The sequence below is a fragment of the Dermacentor albipictus genome, chromosome 3 (genome assembly GCF_038994185.2).
Source record: "Dermacentor albipictus isolate Rhodes 1998 colony chromosome 3, USDA_Dalb.pri_finalv2, whole genome shotgun sequence".
Taxonomy (NCBI): Eukaryota; Metazoa; Arthropoda; class Arachnida; order Ixodida; family Ixodidae; genus Dermacentor; species Dermacentor albipictus.
In genome coordinates, this window is record NC_091823.1 from 23854407 (window position 1) to 23877473 (window position 23067).

General features: G+C 42.0%; 1 protein-coding gene across 10 annotated transcripts in view; it reads right to left on the reverse strand.

Annotated features, from left to right (window-relative positions):
- syd (JNK-interacting protein syd) overlaps positions 1–23067 on the reverse strand; it is a 95805-nt gene that overhangs the window by 68412 nt on the left and 4326 nt on the right. For 6 of the 10 annotated variants that reach the window (XM_065434321.2, XM_065434320.1, XM_065434323.2 and 3 more), the window contains exons 6-9: positions 15257–15338; positions 12742–12874; positions 5409–5497; positions 4169–4213 (exon numbers count right to left, since the gene is read on the reverse strand). In XM_065434321.2, coding sequence (XP_065290393.1) covers positions 4169–4213; positions 5409–5497; positions 12742–12874; positions 15257–15338 — 349 coding nt within the window. The remainder of the gene's footprint in view (positions 1–4168; positions 4214–5408; positions 5498–12741; positions 12875–15256; positions 15339–23067) is intronic. The other 4 variants (XM_065434324.1, XM_065434326.2, XM_070535224.1 and 1 more) reach the window with 1 other exon arrangement.

Consider the following 23067-nt stretch of genomic DNA (forward strand, 5'->3'; position numbering starts at 1 on the left):
TCAGATGAAGCCACAACTATGCTGCTAAGGAAATCGATCGTCAGGCCTTCACCACTGCAAGCACTAATCAGTCATGAGATGACAAGAATTGAAGCTTCTGCACTGCTTTCTTGCAAAATATAAACAGGATTTGCTGATGCATTCAGTAAATAAGGGTGTGTTAACGTAGTAAGCATTTGTTTGTTTTCTTTATACCCTCGGTAACTCATCATCATCATCATCATCATCATCATCATCATCAGCCTAGTTACGCCCACTGCAGGGCAAAGGCCTCTCCCATACTTCTCCAACTACCCCGGTCATGTACTAATTGTGGCCATGTTGTGCCTGCAAACGTCTTAATGTCATCCGCCCACCCAACTTTCTGCCGCCCCCTGCTACGCTTCCCTTCCCTTCGAATCCAGTCTGTTACCCTTAATGACCATCGGTTATCTTCCCTCCTCATTACATGTCCGGCCCATGCCCATTTCTTCTTCTCGATTTCAACTAAGGTGTCACTTACCCGAGTTTGTTGCCTCACCCAATCTGCTCTTTTCTTATTCCTTAACGTTACACCTTTCATTCTTCTTTCTATAGCTCGTTGCGTCGTCCTCAATTTCAGCAGAACCCTTTTCGTAAGCCTCCAGGTTTCTGTCCCATATATGAGTAGTGGTAACACACAGCTGTTATACACTTTCCTTTTGAGGAATAGTGGCAACCTGCTGTTCATGATTTGAGAATGCCTGCCAAACGCACCCCAGCCCATTCTTATTCTCCTGGTTATTTCAGTCTCATGATCCGGATCCGTGGTCACTACCTGCCCTAAGTAGATGTATTCCCTTACCACTTCCAGTGCCTCGCTACCTATCGTAAATTGCTGTTCTCTTCCGAGACTGTTAAACATTACTTTAGTTTTCTGCAGATTAATTTTAAGACCCACCCTTCTGCTTTGCCTCTCCAGGTCAGTGAGCATGCATTGCAATTGGTCTCCTGAGTTACTAAGCAAGGCAATATCATCAGTGAATCACAAGTTGCTAAGGTATTCTCCATCAACTTTTATCCCCAATTCTTCCCACCCCAGGTCTCTGAATACCTCCTGTAAACATGCTGTGAATAGCATTGGAGAGATCGTATCTCCCTGTCTGACGCCTTTCTTTATTGGGATTTTGTTGTTTTCTTTGTGGAGGACTACGGTGGCTGTGGAGCCACTATAGATATCTTCCAGTATTTTTACATATGGCTCATCTACACCCTGATTCCGTAATGCCTCCATGACTACTGAAGTTTCGACTGAATCAACCGCTTTCTCGTAATCAATGAAAGCTATATATAAGGGTTGGTTATATTCTGCACATTTCTCTATCACCTGATTGATAGTGTGAATATGGTCTATTGTTGAGTAGCCTTTACGGAATCTTGCCTGGTCCTTTGGCTGACAGAAGTCTAAGGTGTTCCTGATTCTATTTGCGATTACCTTAGTAAATGCTTTGTAGGAAACGGACAGTAAGCTGATCGGTCTATAATTTTTCAAGTCTTTGGCGTCCCTTTCTTATGGATTAGGATTATGCTAGCGTTCTTCCAAGATTCCGGTACACTCGAGGTTATGAGGCATTGCATATACAGGGTGGCCAGTTTCTCTAGAACAATCAGACCACCATCCTTCAACAAATCTGCTGTTACCTGATCCTCCCCAGCTGCCTTCCCCTTTTGCATAGCTCTTAAGGCTTTGTTTACTTCTTCTGGCGTTACCTGTGGGATTTCGAATTCCTTTAGGCTATTCTCTCTTCCACTATCATCGTGGGTGCCACTGGTACTGTATAAATCTCTATAGAACTCCTCAGCCACTTGAACTATCTCATCCATATTAGTAACGATATTGCCGGCTTTGTCTCTTAATGCACACATCTGATTCTTGCCTATTCCTAGTTTCTTCTTCACTGTTTTTAGGCTTCCTCCGTTCCTGAGAGCCTGTTCAATTCTATCCATATTATAGTTCCTGATGTCCACTGTCTTACGCTTGTTGATTAGCTTAGAAAGTTCTGCCAGCTCTATTCTAGCTGTAGGGTTAGAGGCTTTCATACATTGGCGTTTCTTGATCAGATCTTTCGTCTCCTGCGATAGCTTACTGGTTTCCTGTCTAACGGCGCTACCACTGACTTCTACTGCGCACTGCTTAATGTTGCCCATGAGATTGTCGTTCATTGTTTCAACACTAAGGTGCTCTTCTTGAGTTAAAACCGAATACCTGTTCTGTAGCTTGATCCGGAATTCCTCTAGTTTCCCTCTTACCGCTAACTCATTGATTGGCTTCTTGTGTACCAGTTTCTTCCGTTCCCTCCTCAAGTCTAGGCTAATTCGAGTTCTTACCATCCTATGGTCACTGCAGCGTACCTTGCCGAGCACGTCTACATCTTGTATGATGCCAGGGTTCGCGCAGAGTATGAAGTCGATTTCATTTCTAGTTTCACCATTCGGGCTCCTCCACGTCCACTTTCGGCTAACCCGCTTGCGGAAAAAGGTATTCATTTTCTGCATATTATTCTGTTCTGCAAACTCTACTAATAGCTCTCCTCTGCTATTCCTAGAGCCTATGCCATATTCCCCCACTGACTTGTCTCCAGCCTGCTTCTTGCCTACCCTGGCATTGAAGTCGCCCATCAGTATAGTGTATTTTGTTTTGACTTTACCCATCGCCGATTCCACGTCTTCATAAAAGCTTTCGACTTCCTGGTCATCATGACTGCATGTAGGGGCATAGACTTGTACCACCTTCAATTTGTACCTCTTATCAAGTTTCACAACAAGACCTGCCACCCTCTCGTTAATGCTATAGAATTCCTGTATGTTACCAGCTATTTCCTTATTAATCAGGAATCCGACTCCTAGTTCTCGTCTCTCCACTGAGCCCCGGTAGCACAGTACGTGCCCGCTTTTTAGCACTGTATATGCTTCTTTTGTCCTCCTAACCTCACTGAGCCCTATTATATCCCATTTACTACCCTCTAATTCCTCCAATAACACTGCTAGACTCGCCTCACTAGATAACGTTCTAAAGTTAAACGTTGCCAGGTTCAGATTCCAATGGTGGCCTGTCCAGCCTGTCGGTAACTCAATATTCGGTTAATTCAGACATTTCTCTTCGATCCGTGAAATATGAATTAATGAGGTTTTACGTAGTCCTGGTTAGAATGACTGCCGATGCTGCCCATCTTTCTTTACCAAGCAATTGTCTATTTGTACGGTGCACTATGTTTTTATTCTGACAAATTTAAATAGTGATTCTGCACTTACTGCTGCTCTTTTCGCCCTAATTTTGCAAGATGTATTTTTCGGTCTTCTAATGTTCAATAAAACACTGGCATTGGCACTCAAGAGAGAACAAAGCAGTGTTGTGTGCGAAATCTGCCTGTAGTGTAGTAAGAATAAAATGGAAGCTACTGCAAATGCAAGAAATTACAAGTACTGTCACCATGTAGATCATCAGACAGTTTGTGGCACTTTTGCAAGCCTGTCCAAAAAAAATGCCAGGGCCACTTGGGGCATACATTTGGGAGTGTTAATGACACTCTCTCCAAAACAAAATACTACCTTAGTGCTGCATTCCACTATGTTTCAGCAAGCTTAATTTGGTGTAGGAGGAGGATAAAAGGATTCTACTGCCTTTAAATATGCTGTGCAGGATACCTTAACTCCACAACACCCAACATATAGTTTTTGATATGCTGAGTCTGCTAACACAAAATGATTATTTTACCAAGGGAAACGTAGAACAAACACCGTTGTAGCATTTCTGACATGTTGAAGCAAACTGTCAGTGGTGGATAGCTCAGCAAACCAATCATTATACAAGTAATTGCTATACTAAAGAATTTATAAATCAAATAACATTTAATTGCAGCTTCCTTTGCCACATGTGTACTCTCCATGGCCACAAAGGTGACCGTGTTGTTTTAATTTTCATTGGTATGGAATAGTGCTTCGGCTTTGTCGGATTAAGATTGACAACTAGAAGATGTCAAAAATACTAAAATTTAGGGTATGTGTCTTGTACATATGCATCCAAGCAAGCAAGCAATAACTGAAACAAGCACCCTGGAGCAAAGGGTCACAGCCAGAACGAGCAATAACATACAACATACTGCTAAGCATGGGGAAAAACAAAATGGACAAAAATGCCACAGAGGCCTACCATTTTTGCCACCATGATTATCTGGCTCACTTTCTGCGTCACTGTCTGAGAAGAAAAGGAGAGATTTAAAAAAAAGAAGCAGAAACAAGGAAAAGAAAAATGGGAGGAAGCAAAATCGTGCACTCATTCGAGAGAACCACACAGAAAAAGACAAGCACTGCATGAAACCCATCCAGGAATAAGCCTGCACATGCGTACAGCAAACTGCCAAAGCCAAGGAGCATGCTCAGTTCAGTTTCTCAAGTGTCAACATTTCCTGTTATCATGCCAATTTCAATTTCATACAACGCATGTTCTCCAAGCTTAGTCAAGCTTTAGTCACTGCAGATGTTCTGAAACTGCAGAAAAAAATTTGTCTAGATTGGTTGCCAGTACAGAATAAATTCCTCATTTATTTATAGAAATAAATTTTCTAGGATTTCCCACAGGAAATTCTTGCATAAAGCGCAGCTTAATTCCTCTCCATGGGCTCAAATTCTGCTGTGTAGCAATTACAGCAACACATACAAATGCAAGAGTCTTGGCTTCTTGCCCCACCAGCAAATGCCCATCTGAGAAACTGAGCTGCAACAAGGATGCAGCAGCCAATATATACAGCAAGGCACGCTGAGGGAGAGCATCAAGGTGTGATCAGACATGCTGCGATCATGCCTGAAGCGAGTTCACCGAGTTGCCAGGACTAACCTGATGATGCATACTCTCCCGGATGAACATAGTTTCCTTATGGCGGCATTTATTGAGCACACAAGCAGAAATATTGTCAGTAAGCACTGTTAGTGTTTATACAAGGCACAAAGAGGAAACAACAAATTGCCTGACTTGTTAAAACAAGGCCTTTTTCTTATTGGTTCCATTCATTAGCAAACAACAATCAAGATAATCCCTTCCCAAAAGTTAATAAGCATTAAAGGTGAAGAACAGCCCGATACACCACAAATGCAATAAGGAGATTTAGATTAGAGGACACAAGTGGCTCACAAACTTGAGAACCCAAAGTCTGCTTCAGTTTTGCGAGGACCCAAGTGGCTTGTAAAGCACAATACAAGCCCTTTTGCATCTCCTAATCTTTAGCTCCCTTATAAGAGATAAGACTAAAAAGAACTTGCGGCTTTGATCATTCTACAAGTTACAGTTACATTTGTGAAATGGTAAGCTAGTGCAAAGGGAGCAGGGTAAGCTACAGAACAAGCTAAAACCCCTCTGGTGCCCCCTTGCCTGCACAGTCCCACTAACAACTCACCTGTAACATCTGAGCCTTCTTCGCCCTCAGCCATGTTTTCATCATGAAAGCTGAGCTCTTGGTAAAGTGTATTTGGCCTGCGCTGCTCTCTGAGATGTTAAGAATAAGATCAACAGAATTGACACCAGTTCTTATAAAACTCACAAGGTACACAGTGTAATAAGCAGAACACAATGAAACTGCACACAACAATTTAAGTCATGCTAAGACTTCCAAGCAGTAAAAAAAATTGTGTGCACAGATAACCTTCGCTACCTGCAGCATTATTTCGAGTTAACCACTACAACATTATCACTTACAATTATGTGCTTGCACTCCCAGGGCAATGTCTGCCTCATTAGGTGCATGTGTCTTCATAAGTCACTTGAACAACACATTTCTTTGAAAACTGATCCACACAATCTCAGGTAGCAACAAAAGCTATTTCAATGCTTTGTCATTCACATGAGCAACAAATACAGGGGGAAAATGTCTGTGACAACCGTGCAAATCCTGCTTTAAGTGTGACCCCACATGTGTTCGTTCTGAGAAAGCATGGGCAGACAAAGTGCACATGCTAAGTAAACAGTGGCCAGGCCCTTATGACAAGATTAATAGTATGTGTGGTCCTGCTGTTTGTGTTGCGCAGCTTGTCTATCTTAACAATGCTACACATCAGGCAAGGTTTCTTGTCCTCATTTTGCACATCTCAAAGAGCCAAACGTTACTTGTGAAAGGTTGCCTCATCATTCAACCTGGACTCTTCATAGTGCTTTGGTGATACCAGGGTCCTTCTATACTTTCCTTCTGGTCATGGAACTTCCCCAAAAGTTCCATATAGGGACAGAAGGTGGCGCAAGAGGTATTGGCGTAAGTAGAAGGGGTAGAAGTAGAAGCATCAACCAATCAATGTTCGAGTTAAGCAAGGGATGGCTAGAGAATTGGTGGAAAAGAAGCGAGGAAGAGATTGATACGACCAAATCTGTTACACGCATTGGTAGCGGTACAAGGTAGATAGAGAAATTTCAAGGAAGAAAAATAATGATTAAGAAGATGTATGCAAAGATGCTAGAGTGAAAAGCATGTATAGCATACCTGATTAACTCAAGCAAACTAGATGTTTCAAAGGAGATGCCAATTATCATCATCATCCTCATTGGGAACAATTTGCCATGCAAGATCGATGGGCGGCGCAATCATGCAAATGTTTCATGAGGAAAGGCACTTCTCACACTTTTGCTTCAGCATGTTTGCAGAGTGAACATGCAACAGGAACTTATGGCAAAATAATTTCATGTGTGATGCGTTTGAATTTGCGCTTAAATTATAGACGGCACCATTGTATGATTGATTGCATACCCCCCGCTACTAGCCTTCCTCGCACAAACCATTTCTGTCGGATGTCTCTATTTTCACTTTGTCTAGTTAGCTAGGTAGATAAGTTAGTTATATTTGGTTGGCTAGTTCAGAAAATTAGTTATTAGTTGATTGGTAAGGCAATTGTATTTGCTTAATTTTTATACTTAGGTAGGTTATTAGTTTAGCTAGTGAATAATTTTGTTAGTTTAGTTAAGTAACAGTGAATTAGTTGGTTAACTTAGTACTTTGTTATTGAATTAGTTTATAATTAGCATGTTTAGTTGTTTAATACAGTAATTAGTTTAGTTAATAAGTTCTTTGTTAGTTTAGTTTATTAATATTGTTGTAATTAGTTTATAATTACTTATTTGTTTGATTTGTTGATTAGATATAATTGGTTAGTTAATTAATACATTTAATTCGGCAAGTTATTTATAACTATACTATGTTAAGTTATTGTTTAGCTTAGTTAGGTTAGTTATTAGTGAGTTTATGTAGTTGATTAGCTTAGTTATTCATTGGATAACTAGTTCAGTTCGCTTTGTTAGGTCAGTTATTATTTAGTTAATTTTGGTATTTGTGATTCTGGTTCATTAGTTAGTCAGTCTAGTTAGCTTACATCATTATGACTAAATCATATATTCATCATTTTAATTAGTACACTTAGCGAGGTTAATTTGGCACCCTTGTAACTTGACTGATGAGCAGGCACACAACAAATGTTAGGCATTCTTGCTATCAAGAAGCATGGTGTCACTACACCGAGAGAGATTTACCGTGCAAAAACTGTAACATTAGTGGCTAAGAGCATCAACGCACACTTTTACACGTAATTACATAAAAGTGCGTCGTGAAATTGCTCCGTGGCCTGTTTCTAACGAGGCAGTAGCCTCAAGTGTCCCTATTGAACTATTCATTACACCAGTGTTACAAATGCAGGCTAACTTGGAAATGAAACAAGGCATTGTAAATGTTTCAAAGTTGTTCATGTTGACACTTTCAAGCACTGTGCACAAACAGGGTGGTGGTTTGCACGTTGTGCCAAGAACATTTACATGCCAATAATCTCAATCAACTCTTGCACAAGAACGGGCATACTCGCAAAACGCCGCTGGTGTCCGTCAGACATCTTCTCACATGCCCTTCTACTTGCATCAGCACCACAGTGCATCCACTGTAGGAACTGAAGTGCTCCCATAGTGTTACGTGGAAGTTTCGTGACTAGATGAAAAGTATTGAAAGATCTTGGTGATACCAAGATGGTCCACCAGCCCAACTTTGATGCCTCTGACACCAACTAAGGAGCCCAGCATGCCAAGTTGCCATACATGTCGAGAACACCTTGATAAACCCTTTTGTGCAATTGCTTCTTATTTCTCAGACTAGTATGCTGGTTTCAGAGCCGACAAAATTTGCTCTGACCAGATTAAATATGGTGGCAGAGTTCTGATAGCATGCCGTTCTGCATTAGGTGCATTTAGAAGGCAAGGCCTGGAGACATACGATGAATGTGTGCAGTTGGAAATTCGAACATGTGACAAATTACACTGTCTCGTTGGCTGGCCACCCCATTCGGATCCTAATGTTCTCACGAATCATTTTTTGGATATTGGGGATAAAATTGATTTCTCAAAGTACAAGTTTCACATTTATGGGGACATTAATCTTCCTAAAGTCGAATGAGAACCTGGTTTGGTCAACAGTGACTGCACAGCCGTACGAGAAAAAGCTAGATGTCTCATCTATTTTATTAACTTTCATGGGTTAAGTCAATATAACACGATGAACTGTGCTGGTAACATTTTAGATCCAATTATATCTAATGTGCCTGTTCTTGAAGTTCAAGATATGCGTGATCCTCTTGTTCTTGTAGATAAGTTTCATTGCCTGTTTATTCTGTCATTCTATTTGTCTTTTTGTCCAATGCTTGAACTAAAACCAGAAAAATTTAGGTACGCCTATGGTGATTACCCGGGGCTGTACACTTAGCTTCACAACTATGACTGGTCTCGATTCTGTGGGATCGGAAATGTTGACTCATGTGTTGAGCCACTAACATCAGTTGTACAAGGATCAATGAAAAGATATATACCGCGATGTCATCCGAGGAACTTTAGATTTCTTTGCTGGTTTTCCTGTGATTTGAAACACTACTTGAGGAAAAAACTGGGTTATCCCAAACTGTACATAAAATCTGAAAGTGAATATTGGTACCAAAGATATTCATTATGTAGACAAATTGTGAAAGAACTTATTGTATGCGATGAAGGTGAATACCATAAACCTCTTGAAGAGAACTTCAAAAAAGAACCAAATTCCTTTTGGACTTTTGCGCGGAAGCAAAGTAAAGATAAGGTCAATGCTTCTGTGCTGAAGATGCGTGACAGTATTTGTTTCAAACAGCAAGATATATGCCAAGCTTTCGCTTACCACTTTAGTTCTTGCTTTGTGTGCCCTGACAGCACAACCCCTGTTATCACCTTTGATGAACGCACTGACTGCTTAGTGTATGAAAGTGTCGATGAACATGAGGTTTTATCAGCGATTTAGAGGCTTAAGCCAAAACTTTCAACAGGTGTCGATGAAATTCCCAGCTTCATAATCAAAGGATAATAATAATATTTGGGGTTTTACGTGCCAAAACCACTTCCTGATTATGAGGCACGCCATAGTGGAGGACTCCGGAAATTTTGACCACCTGGGGTTCTTTAACGTGCACCTAAATCTAAGCACACGGGTGTTTTCGCATTTCGCCCCCATTGAAATGCGGCCGCCGTGGCCGGGATTCGATCCCGCGACCTCGTGCTCAGCAGCCCAACACCATAGCCACTGAGCAACCACGGCGGGTATAATCAAAGGATGTGCTGACATTTTCAGTCCTGCTTTGACGTATTTGTTCAACTTATCTTTGCGCACTGGTGTTTTTCCTGGCCATTGGAAGCTGTCAGTAGTTGTTCCCGTGTTTAAATCCGGCAATGCTTGTGATGTAAATAACTTTCATCCAGTGCCACTTATTTATTCTTTTGCTAAAGTTTTAAATGGTAATGTACGAATGCATTAGTTCATATTTCAGACAAAAAATCTCGTATTTGCAACATAGTTTTTTAAAATGACAATCCGTTGAATAAAATTTATGTGCCTTTCTTGGATACAGTGGGTCTCACGTGTTTAATCACGGTCAGGTAGACACAACCTACTTTGACCTGACTAAGGCCTTTGACATGGTTTCACATGAAATACTTCTAATGAACATTGAAAAATACAGACTTTGCCCCATGTACTGCAAATGGCTTAAAAGCTACCTTGACAGCCGTCAAAATCTGGTAAGATTTTCTGGCTGTGTGTCCGACGAATTTGTATAATCATCCGGAGTGCCCGAAGGCTCCAACCTTGGGCCTTTGTTGCTTCTAGTTTTTATCAATGATTTGCTGCTACATGTAATGAACTCGCAGGTTTTGTTCTTTGCAGATGATTTAAAATTATTCTGTAAGAGTGAAAATTTAGAGGAGTGCTGTGGTCTACAAGCTGACATTGGCGACATCGAGAAATGGTGCTTGATGAATAGGCTTAAATTGAACATTAAGAAAACTTCTGTTTATCTCTTACTAGAAAGCATGACAAAGTTACATTTAATTATACTCTTCTAGGTAGAAAAATATCTCATGCTGCCCATGTGCGAGACCTTAGTGTTATTGTTGACTCAAAGCTAGATTTCCGGTTGCATGTATCTTCAATTGTTTTGAGTGCACTGAGACATATTAGTATTAATTCTAGGTTAACAAGAAAATTTCATCGATATGAGTGCATGCGCACTCTTTACTGTGCTTTCGTGAGACCACGCCTCGAGTTCACATCAGTAGCCTGGAATGACGTCTCCTTTAGTAATTCCAATCGAACTGAAAATGTTCAGCATAAGTTCGTACGCATACTGTATGATAGATATACTGGTTGCCATCATTTTTATAACTATGATTCTCTCCTAGCACACCTTAGTATGTCTACTCTTCCTGACAGGTGACTTGTGCGTGACATGCGATTCCTTCATAAAATTTTGCATGGCTTCATTGATTGTGACCAATTATTGACGTCACTGCGATTTTGTGTGCCTCATGCAAAAGCTGCCAATTGTTGTGATAAATTTTATCTTGAGACGCGTGCAATTTGTCCCATGACTCGTTTGCAGATCACCTATAAGTCATCCTTTCCTAGCACGGACATATTTGCCTAAAGTGCTGTTTTTAATCATTCTTTTTGGATTATTGTTTTATTGTCTATATTGTCTTTGTAATTTTCTTCTTTTTTTTCTGTAATGTGCCCAGTTCGTGTCATGGTGTTTGTATCTGATCAAAATAAATTATTTATCTATCTATATATATATATATCTATCTAAAGGAAAACTAGTCTGCCAGAAAAGGTCTGATGATAAAAATTAAAAGCAACAAACAAAATGTCCTGGCCTCAACTGCAGACACGTACATTAGTGCCACAATTCCAAACTGCCATCATACAGAGTACATTTCTGGGAACTAACAAGTTAATTCTTCATATCCAGGTACTACTAGAATGTTGAACGCCGGCAAACCTTGATAACAACAATGGATGAGTCAAGTACTTTCAGTAATTCTTAGTAAGAACTTAGTAACTGCAGTCACTCTTAGTAATTGCTGAGGTCCCTTCTCCTTTAATCAGTCACTCACCAAATAAAACACACGGTGCAGGAGTGCAAAGGCCTCCAATCGCAGTGCAAAGAAGCCTTCAGCAAGATGCCCAGGCATATAAAACACAGCTGCTACAAGGACTGATTCTACCAAAGAACCCAACATTTAACCGGATAGATATCCTGGGCTACTGGGGTGCGATCGGAGATCGTTGTTCGGTGCGTTCGTTCGGTTACCGGCACGTGCGATTGGCCTACTCCACGCTGACGTTGCCAGCCATGGGGCGCGGCCACGTTTTTAGTGGTGTCAACGCTCCTGTCAATCATCGTGCAACCGAGCACGTCGTCTGCTAGGCGCCGAACCCGACGGGAGTTGGGAAGTTTGGAGCAATCATACGCTCGTTACGAGACCGGCTTCAAATGGCGCGTCTGGTGAATTGATCCAACCGGTGGCTGTGGCTACTGAATGGCACGTTCAAATCCAATCCATAGTTTAATTCAAGAAAGTGGCGCTTGCATTGGGAACTTAGGTTATTGCACTGGCGTTGCTCAAGGTGGAAGGAGAGCGGGTGGCGGTGCGAAACGTGTTTGAAGAAATGGCAGAAAGCGAATTCCAGCGTTGCTTTCGTTTCTCAAAACAAATAGTGCATTGATTGTACAGCGAAATCGACCCCATTATCGGTGCCAGCCAGCCACTGGAATGTTGTTGCTGCTTCTTGAAAAGTGCGCCACTGTACCCGTCGTTTCTTTTTTCTTCTCGCTGTGTGCGACACCACATATGGACGACGCAGAGAAACTAACAGTTATAAATTGCAGTAGTCTCACGTACTACATTTGAAAACGTGTTTAAGCTTGAGAATAAAAAAGTGCATTTTTTAGATAAAGATTTCATTCATTGGAAGACGAGAAACATTTCGTTTTGTAGTATACTGTCTGCAAGCAAATGACAAACGAGGGAAATAAACTTCTGGGGAGTTCACCGCTTGCAGATTGGCTGCTCTCACCATCCCGTTCTCAGAAATTTTGCATACTACCACTTTGTGAAGTTGCAGCAATCGAACAGAATGCGCATCGAACAAAGATCTCCGATCGCGCCCCTGGTTTGGAATACATTTGACAGGCAAAGCTACAGGGCCAGTTCTAGCTTTCTTTTTCCTTGTCAAGCTCCCTTGTTCCAATCCTCGCTCCACCTTCCTCCACACAATGATTTAAATTAAAGTTTACGAAGCTTTGAAACAAACACGCTATACTATTGCCATTTAAAGAAAAGACCTTGTAAAATATGACAAATACTAAACACTTGACCCCTGTTTCCTTTATCTAGACATGTAATCCTACCTGCGCACTGTCGTTTTGTCGACACCGACTTCATCATCATGCGTAATGTCTTCGATGTCTTCCACTTCAGGAGTGAGTGATGTTGTTTCCGACATTGACATGTCTGTGCTGAACCCATCCACCCAACCACTTTCTACAATGGGAAACGGAGAAACAGAAGGTGCACTCTAAAGTAAGTTTCATGATTTCATAAATATTTCCTCGTAATAAAGACACTAAAATGTCAATATTGAGACAGAACAGATAACTATAAATTTTGCAATCTACAAAGTGTCAGAAGTAAGCATGCACATCTTCAAATATTACATACCCCAAGGCCCCATCGAGCAAGCAGCATTTTAAGGATTCCAACATCTGCTGATGTAGCCCAGTGCTACTTCAACAATCATTCGCCCTACTCTTAACTGTGTGATGCACGTGTTTAATGCAACATGGCATGAGTAAGGATAGGAAAAGATTTGTCAGGAAGTTTAACCACTCTAAACAGAGGACAGATTGGACAACTGTACATAAAAATGCATCAAGCTGCTTTTAATTTGCAAGGAATTTTTGAAACCCATGACACATAGTACCAAAAGGCAGAAAGGTAAATTTAGGTAACACTGTGTGCTAGTGCATGATGTGTCGACTGTGGTAAATCTGGTCAGGATTCTATATAAAAGCATTTTTCTTTTGCTAAGTTCTGTCTAACACAATAACACACCGACAAAGCACTAAAGGTACAACAGTTTTACAAAATTTCCAAGAATGTGGCACTCTTCTAGATGCTGCAGCATACAGCAACAACTACATCACTGCTAGTCACAACAGCACATTGCTATCTCAGAAGCCATGATGTGCCACGCTTATTTTATGCAATCAAAACATAATCAGCATCAACCAATTTTATGTCCAGTGCAAAACAAAGGCATCTCCCAAAGATCTCCAGTTATCTAAGTTTTATAATACATCAGCAGACTGCATCCTATGCTTGCCAATTTCCTAATTTCATCACACCACCCGATTCCTCTGCCATCCTCAACTGCATTTCTTCCTTTCCCTTGGCACCTATCCTGTAAATCTGACAGAGCGTCAGTAATCTATTCCCCACTTCACATGACCCACACAACTATAATCTCAACTAGCGTGTCAGCTACAGCCATTTTCTCTCGAAGCCATACTACTACCTTCCTGCCTCTTGACATCACAGCTTCCATCTTCATTTAAATCACTGATTTAAGTTTTTTTGTTTTCCTTGATGTCTCAGCCCCATACATTGGCATAGCCAGAGGGCGGGGGGGGGGGGGGGTCGAACATCCACCCCCACCCCCCACATTGAAATTTTCTGACGAAACTCCCCAGCCTTTCCCACAAAACAGAAAGTTTCAGAAGGTGGGCTCCAAAAGTGCGACATGGATGAAAGGGAAAGCTTGAATGTGAAAGCAAGGCAATGGCTTGTCCTGGTATGAAGAGCAAGGAGGGGGGGGTTGTCATGTCACCATACCTAGAACTTAAGTTTATCCAGTTTACCCGCAACTGCTGTCATGTCTATAGTAAGTAGTAGCATTTCCTTGCCTTCTGACGTCACAATGCTGAAAGTGTGATTGAGTGATAAGAAACTTGCAAAATAGTGCCAGCCCCCGCCCATACATAGCCGTGGCCATACCATGCACTATAAGGTCTGGCTGGAAAACAACAATGATCGCCACTGTTACCTGGGCTGCTACAAGTCTGGCCTGCAACTGAGAAGACACACAATAATGCGCTGTCTTGTTTCTGTGGGCCCCATCTTTAGCACTGTTCGTTTTTCCAAGTCATGTACCAGCTAGGTCATTGGCATATGTTGTATAAATGCATCAATTCGTAAACGAAATTTTAGTTTTCTTTTAATATCATCATTTTTAAAGATAGCATAATTTCATGCTAAGTGTCTGCACAACATGCATCCTCGTTGTGTTCTTATACGGGGAGTGCTAGGAGTTTGAGTGATGTACAATCTCCACACAGACACACACACACACACACACACACACACACACACACACACACACACACACACACATATATATATATATATATATATATATATATATATATATATATATATATAGAGAGAGAGAGAGAGAGAGAGAGAGAGAGAGAGAGAGAGAGAGAGATGAAGAAAGGGAAGGAGTGGTACATGTTGGCAGAACCCCCCCCCCTCTCAAATAAATTTCTGGTTATGCCACTGGCCCCATATGTTAGTATAGGTAAAGGACAAATTTTTTTTTCAATGTAATGTAACTTGCGCTATAACAGAGACAAACAAAATTACAGTTTCACTAAATATAAGGAATTAGGATTTATGATGTAATAACCTTATTGAAACACGCAGCGGGAGATTGCGCCATGATATGTACAATAAGCTCCACCCATCATTAAACAAGAAGCTAGGTGGCAATTGGTACCAACCAGTCAAGAGAATACACACACGCACAAAGCATGTGCATGCATTGTCACACTTGTCTTAAACAAACAAAAAGCATCAGCAGCTTACTTTGCACCTGGCCAACCTTAGGAGGCACGTTTTCGGCAGCTGCTGTCTGTGGAGCAGGAAGAACAGTACCAACACGTACCTCCTGCAAAAGAAGGTGCAGGTCTGTGCTCTCCATCGAAAAAAAAGAATACACTTTCTTGCACAAATGCATGAAAGCATATGTCATGAATGTGCACCACTATGCAGCAAAGGTAGCACCAATGCACAAACACGGCAATAAACTAAATGCTGGAAATGATAGACCCATTCAATTATTAAATGCATACTGTAAGGCACAGGAGCATCTAGTGGCCAGCTACTTCTTAACTTCCTCGAAAGCCGAAAATACAATTATTTCGTGAATTAACAACATTGTATTCATAAAAATGTTTCTGCTGTAACATGGTTGTAACATTTATCTAACATTTTGCTTCAGTTAATGATAATTGCCTCCACATTGATGCTACCTTTCTGGATCGACCAAACCATTTGGCTGTGCCCCACACAGATAAATATACCTGTGTGGGAGATATCTAATATACAGCAAAACCTCATTAAACCGTATCCGCTTAAACAGTAGTTTCGTTTTAAAAGTAGTAAAGTCAAGTAATGCAATCAAAAGTCACTGAGCTCTCTCTGAGCTCAGTGGCCATTAAACATAATGTGTTTTGTATCCGCATAAACCGTACCAGCTTATTGCGTTTAGTATCGGTTAACACGTAGTGTTTCCACTTTTCATGGCGCAAACACGACAGTGCGTCGTCTCCATCAGGCGGCCCAGCAGAACAACAAGCCTCAATAATCAGCACAACAGCCTCCAAGCACCCTGTGCGTTTGCACGTTAAGCCACATCAACATCATTTCGGCGCCGTGCCAGAGAGCATTGTGGCGTCGTGCAAGCGAGAACTCACGTCATGCCGAAACTCGGATATACAAGACGCCAGGTGCTTAGCTTAGAAGAAAAATTAGACATTGTTCGTGCTATCGAATTTGATGCGAAAAGTCGGCACTGGCACCGGCATGGGTCTACTGTTGACTACGGTGTGTGGCATTTGGAATGCGAAGAAATTGCTCGGCAGCGCTGCGGTGACCGCAAAGAGATGTTGGCTATGAGGTTCGACTTTTCGCCATTGTTGCCTCTGTTGTTGCCAAAGTGTCGCCTGGCGACAGTGATAAGGTTGACAGGGAAAGCGATAGCACGGGCGATTCAGGCCCGACAATGGCAGAAGCTGCGCGTTACGTCAGCCTCATAAATGCAATTGTCACGACGAGAACAGCACCCCGCAATGAAAAGGTGCCCCACGACTTCTGCAACAATACCGCGCCTGTGCACGGAGAATATGTAACGCCAACGAGGAATCTGCTATGCAAGTTTTTGCCAAGAAGAAGGGGGTTGGCTGAAAAGCTGGCTCACAGCTTCAGCAAGTTTGAGGCCGCTGTCGTAACTGCTAGGCCGCCGCGGCACCAAACGAAAATAACATGTTTGTTGCGCAAAGTAAATAAATACTGGATGTTTTTTCCTTTTTAATCGCACTCTCTCTGAGTTCTGTTTTTGACAGGTAAGTGGGCGATCTCATGCTATGTCCATTAACCAGTACTACCGTTTAGTACATACTTTTTCCGAGCTACAACCAAATACGGTTTAACTAGGTTTCACTGTATAGTAACAAATGTATCTGAGAAGATATTGATAAATGGACTAAAAGAAGTTGGGCTGCCCGACATGAATTGTTAATTGGGTAAAGGCTCATCTGCGCAAGTGTATTTGTTGCAGTGCAGACAACAGATATTAAACATTGGCTTGGTGGAAACAAAGCTCATGGAGTTCGCTGCTTACCTGCCATCCATCTTATCAGCCACCAAAGTAATAGCAAATACTCTGCAAATCCATTTTAATATGCTTCTCTTCAGCCTATAACATCTTGGCGGAGGTACGGCACAGATTGCAAGGTCGGCGTCATCATCCTTAACTCTTTTGTTACCACGCCTATTCAAATCAATCACCGGTGATCGATGCTTTAGATCGTTGATTTTGACATGTTGGAGCTATTTCTTATCCACTTAAAGCCACCCAGTAGTTAGTACAGGAACTGCATTTTCAGAATCGGTTTAAATTTTCACGCTTCGGCGATTTTGCGATTTTTGACGGACCTTTTTGCGAATTAAGGTGCGTATGTTGTAGCGAAAAGAGGCGTGGCTGTTGCCTTCTGCTGCGCTTAAGAAAAAAGCATGCCGCTCACGATTACGCCACACAAGCACCAAAATTTTGTAATCAAATGACTCCCAGCAAGTCAAGAATGAAATTATATAGCCAGCTTTGCCGTCCGACAATGCTGAGCGTTCATAATTAACTGAAAACGATGCCAGCTGTTCACTAGTGAGCTTTGGTTTGGAGTCTGAGTCGTTTTATTCTGGCAAAATGTATTTCTGAAGGTCCACCACATGTCCAACTTGTGGACCCGGCATTTTCAACCAGTTTCCAAGAGTTTCGGGAACGCTTCTCTCGTAAAATCCAGGCAAGGCACACCACCGGTGTCTATGGGCAGTTATCAAAAGTCGTTCCCATGGCGTCGCAAGAAAAGCGTCATGCTTGAAGCTATGCTGCACCTGCACTTCAATTTAGGAATGAGGACTGGAGTTATGATTCCAAAGATGACAGCAAAGCTGATTCAAGCTCTGACAGCAATGACATTTTGAGTCAGCACGGGACATCCGCGGCTATTCACCGCATGTTTCCCTTATGGCATTGAGCGGTCTCCTTTCTTGTGCGTGCTTATCTGCCTATCTTTTTTGCACAACTTGAGAGCTCTACTGATTATCTTCAGGGTGCATACTTCGCTCGGTTATGATCTGCTGCCATCGACAGCAAAGAAACTTTCGTTCATGCCAAGAAGGCCGCTTGTAGCACATCTCGGCCCAACACTACGGGACAGCGCAAGACAGTTTACAATGATGTGGGATTTCTTTCTACTCTTCTCTGCAGAGGGGATAAAGATAATCTACAAAAATGCAAACAGATACACATAATCTTTAATTGCCCAGCTACTCCGACAGCGATCAGTCCTGAAAGAGGTGCATGATTCTAGATGAACTGGTGAAGTACGTTCCTCAGACTTCTCATCGGACCATCCCCAGAAGATGCCGAAAAGGCAGAACTGCAAAATGTGTTACGAGGACCGCAATGTTGAACAAAAACCAGACGTTTTGTGGGAAAAGTACGGAGTGCACCTATGCTTCCCGAGATCCAAGAACTACTTCACCATATGGCATCAACGATGAGCTGGTAATAGTTTCTTTTTTGTATCCGAAGAATGCCAGTGTACTGAGCATTTATTTTTTCAGGCACTATTCCTGGGTTATTCATCTTTGAAACATATATTCTTTAATTTCCTATGATATCAATGTTCTTGTAGATATCATGTTTTTTATTGTTGTTTTTACTAACTGGCAGCAAAAATGGCACTTTCTGGAATTTGTATGTTTTACCTGACAATATTTTTTTTGCAACATATGTTTTTGGAAAGAACATTTCATTATGTACAATATGTTATGCTGCAATGTGTACTGGAATATTATTTGTAGTGGTAAATAATTTTTTTCCGAGACCTATAAGAAACGACCATTTTCTTGCGGCAACGAAAGACCTAAGTCATGCCAATGAGACCTTGCACTTTCAGTACTACTGCCGGATATAAGCCCAGCACTTATTATGTATGAAGCTGTCCTGAAGGCTTGCTTGACACCGCATGGTAATGTTGGAATCACCCCTCTGGTTTGTCCACAAGGTGCAGCTTAAGGAATACGCTTAAAGGCACCCAGTTCCTTCCCCCCATCACATCTCATCCCTTGTCTTCTTTGAGTGATTGATGTCCTCCACCAAAGTGGAGAAGCATTACGATGAACATAGAGGACATACGAGATGCAAAAACATTTTCTCAAAGGCAAATGCAAACATCACAAGCATGTGCTAGTCACAGAGTAGAATTTATGCCAGCCATAGAGCAGACGAAATACCTGTGTTTATAGTTTTTATCTTCTTATTTTACATGCTAATTACGAACTATAGTGAGGAAACAAGCAGTTTCACCTGAAGGGCAAAACATTGACAGCAATAGCAAAATTAAAATAAATGAGGTTTTACGTGCCAAAACGACTTTCTGATTATGAGGCACGCCGTAGTGGAGGGCTCCGGAAATTTCGACCACCTGGGGTTCTTTAACGTGCACCTAAATCTAAGTACACGGGTGTTTTCGCATTTCGCCCCCATGGAAATGCGGCTGCCATGGCCAGGATTTGATCCCGCAACCTTGTGCTCAGCAGCCTAACACCATAGCCACTGAGCAACCGCGGCGGGTTGACAGCAATAGCAAAGTTCAGCACTGTGACTCCGCGGATGGTGTCCAAAGCATACATGGATGTGACATCTCGGTGCGACACAGAACTACAGGCAACTTCTGCTGGGTAGAAGTAACAGCATCCTGTCAGCTATGAAACATCCAACAACGTTAGCATGATGAACGGTGCCGCCAGTGGCCAAGTCCATTTTGGCTGCCGCTGAAGTGCTGATTGGCTGGGCTGAAGTACGCGTGAGAAAGAGACGGGTGCCCCCCAGCCTGTCTCCTTCGCACGTAAACCTCCAGTCAATCAGCGGCGACCAAATAGATTGTCCACTAGGTGGACATTTACAGAATACCCCCACAACCCCTGCTACAATGCCCCAGCAATTGCTAAACTCGTACACTACATGTCATAGCTCATCAGTGGATGCAATGGCTGATGAATACGTAGCAAATGATGACGACATGACGTAATCGTAACTGACGACCAATTATGTCTTTAAAGCCAGCTCGGCCTAAAAGGACACGAGTATCAACAAAGGTGGTGATAAAAATCCTATATGTATAATGAACACTCATGAAGAGATTTGGATGACAAGGACGGCAACAGCGGCATTCGACAATTTGCAGCTTTACTTTGCGTAGTTCCTGCGTTTCGCCACGCAACAAGCTATCAATCTCAATGCTATAAGGTTGGCTGCGGTTCACATATCCCATCAGACCATAGTCAGATAAAGCATGCACAAAAAAATTTGCAACTTAATTTCACAAGTTTACACTTGCATTGATGTTAAATAAAAGCTTTTCTATTGTTCAACGTGCTTAGCGTGCTCTAATGTGAGTGGTACGGTGCATCACTCTTACAATGAAGAATTTTGAACGTCTCAGGCACATTTTTATAAAAGTGTTTGACTGCACCTGGAACATCACAGTGACAGCGACAAGAAAAATTTCCCTGGAGTGTCCATATAATGGCTATCGCAATAACATGCATTCTGTTCCATCTGCTGCACTGCAGTGGTTGACCAATGAGACCCTCAAGGATTCAATGTCACGATAATGCAAGTGATGCCTCCTCACGTGGTCAAGGAGAATTGTAATGATGTCAAAGAGAAGTCACTCTCACCCGTTGTTTAGAAGAGGTGAGGGCATCTAGAAAGGACTGGTTTCAGTTCCAAAACTGCAATATGTGCCCAAATTAATCAAAATATAATTTACTGGACCTTCCATGACGCGCAGCTCTTGCAGCTAATAGAACAGACGCTACTGCAAGTGACATTTTTAACTATTTGTTAATGATTACTGCATGAAAATAAGCTTTCTTTTGCCTCATTTGCAGTTTCAGTTTAAAATGGTTTGTCTTCAATGAGCTGTCTCCAAACAGCCCTGACACAGATGTATGCAGTATCAACTGCCAAATCAGAGCCAAAGCAAAAGTTGACAGTAAATTTTGATGAGCAAAGTGCACACTTGTGGATTTGTGCAATCCTTCTTTCAGCATTAATTAGCAATAAATATGTACTGCTTCTGATTTTTATTTCAAATTGAGCTAGAGTAATGTGTCATATTGTCATACGTTCAGATATTCTTCATTACCATCCAAAAGTCTGCTGGTAACGGTGCCCTTTGAACTTGTTGCCAATAGCATGCATTAGGCCACATTTACGCCTGTGCAATAGCTACACTGCGTCTCACCAGCAATGTGCAGTGCAGTAATGGCTTGTGTCAGCCAATCCATAATGATAGCCGGGTGCATGTTACAGACAAGGCCTTTCCCATTGTGCACTGCTAATCCTTCCGTGACACTTTCATTCAGTCAAGTTTCTCGCAGATAGCAATCCTAGGAAGACACTGGAGGAGCCCAAACATTATGGTTCCCTTTCCTGGTTGTCTGATGTCACCCATAGCTTCACTGCACAGAGATAGTGAGACGTAGTATCGTGCTACACCTGTGCTGATATTCCCAGTATGCTACTTTGTGCACTTGACCTCACTCTATGCCCTGCAGGTTACCAGAATGAAGTGTCCATGGTGAATGCATATAAATATATATTGCAAAAAAAAAGATGCTATAAAAGCCCCATGAGCACTGTGGTGATTCAGGTGTAACCATGCTTTGACAGCAAACATTATCATGTAGCTTTGAGAAATGCTTATAAAATATTCCTGCTTGCAGCAATAATTACATTATTAAGGGCCTTAACTGTTCCTGTAAGTTTACTAGATGCAATTGCATTAGTGACTTGTGATGCTTCAGTAGCATTTATCAAAGTGATGATAGTATTCTTGCTGAAAAGCCCAGTTCTGCAATTCTGCCTGGTGCAGCTCACAGACAACATGCCCATTGCTGTAAAAGTTCCCACTGACTTTTTTTCATTCTATTCAGTAGTATATACACAAAAGTAAGCTTTATTTCACAGGTATACAAGTTTCATCCACAAAGGGTTGAAGGTCGGTATTGTCACGTGGTAGTGACGTTAAAGAACGCAGTAGCAGTACTGTGAAAGACAAAACTAGCTTTTATTGGGCGAACTTGTGCCCACAAAACAGGCTACACTTAAAGCGCAAAGATAGCGGCGAACACAGTCGGGGATCGTCGAAAATCTGATCAGCAGGTCAAGCGCGTCGGCTTTTATAGAGCAGTCGTCGAATGTTCCAATCTAATCGTTCGGACCCGCGTGCCTTCCACAAAGTTCTACACCATTCGCGTCACGCGATGAAATCAGATAATACAAGGTGCGGCCACAACAAACAGCGGATAGAAGCATCGATAACTTTCCAGAAACTTCGGATACATGCAGGCGCGTCCCGCGCTGTGCGATAACATTTGTTAGGCGGCGAAACGTGGTCGCCCGATAAAGATAAGTACACGTGTCAGTATAGTCTGTAGAAAATGTTTTATATTATAAGAACTTTGCTCTGAGGCTGAATTATTATTTCAGTGAACATTATAAGACAACTGTCTCCATATACATATGCCATACTATCCGTGTATAGTGCATGAAAATGAACACAACTGTTTCAAGAACAATAAGATTTGTACACCCTTCCACATTATCATGAAAGGCTCTGCACACTGCTTGATATCGACCGTTCTGCGGAGCAGTTTGCTCTAGAGGAACGAGACGGCGCTTTCGGCGACGTGCCGCACATTGCCTCAGTGAACGCGCACAAATATGAAACCATTACCACGCCTATCCTGCTACTGTGTGATCAGCTGTTAGAAATGCAACTGGGCGTTTGTCAATGCGCTGTCCTCCATTCATGTTGCAAAATTCGGAGCGGTAGAGGGAAGATATGCACAGTAGTTGGCTGTAAAAATAGTGACTGGCATACTAAGGAATGGAATGAATCTGGTCGACGTTCACGGAATGCTGCTACATAACAAATGCTCGCGTTGCCGGCGCTTCGTGATGCATGGCTTTCCTCAAGAATAAGACAAAAATTACTGATCTGTCAGCACTGTATTGCTAACCTCCAAAGAAAAAATTTCAG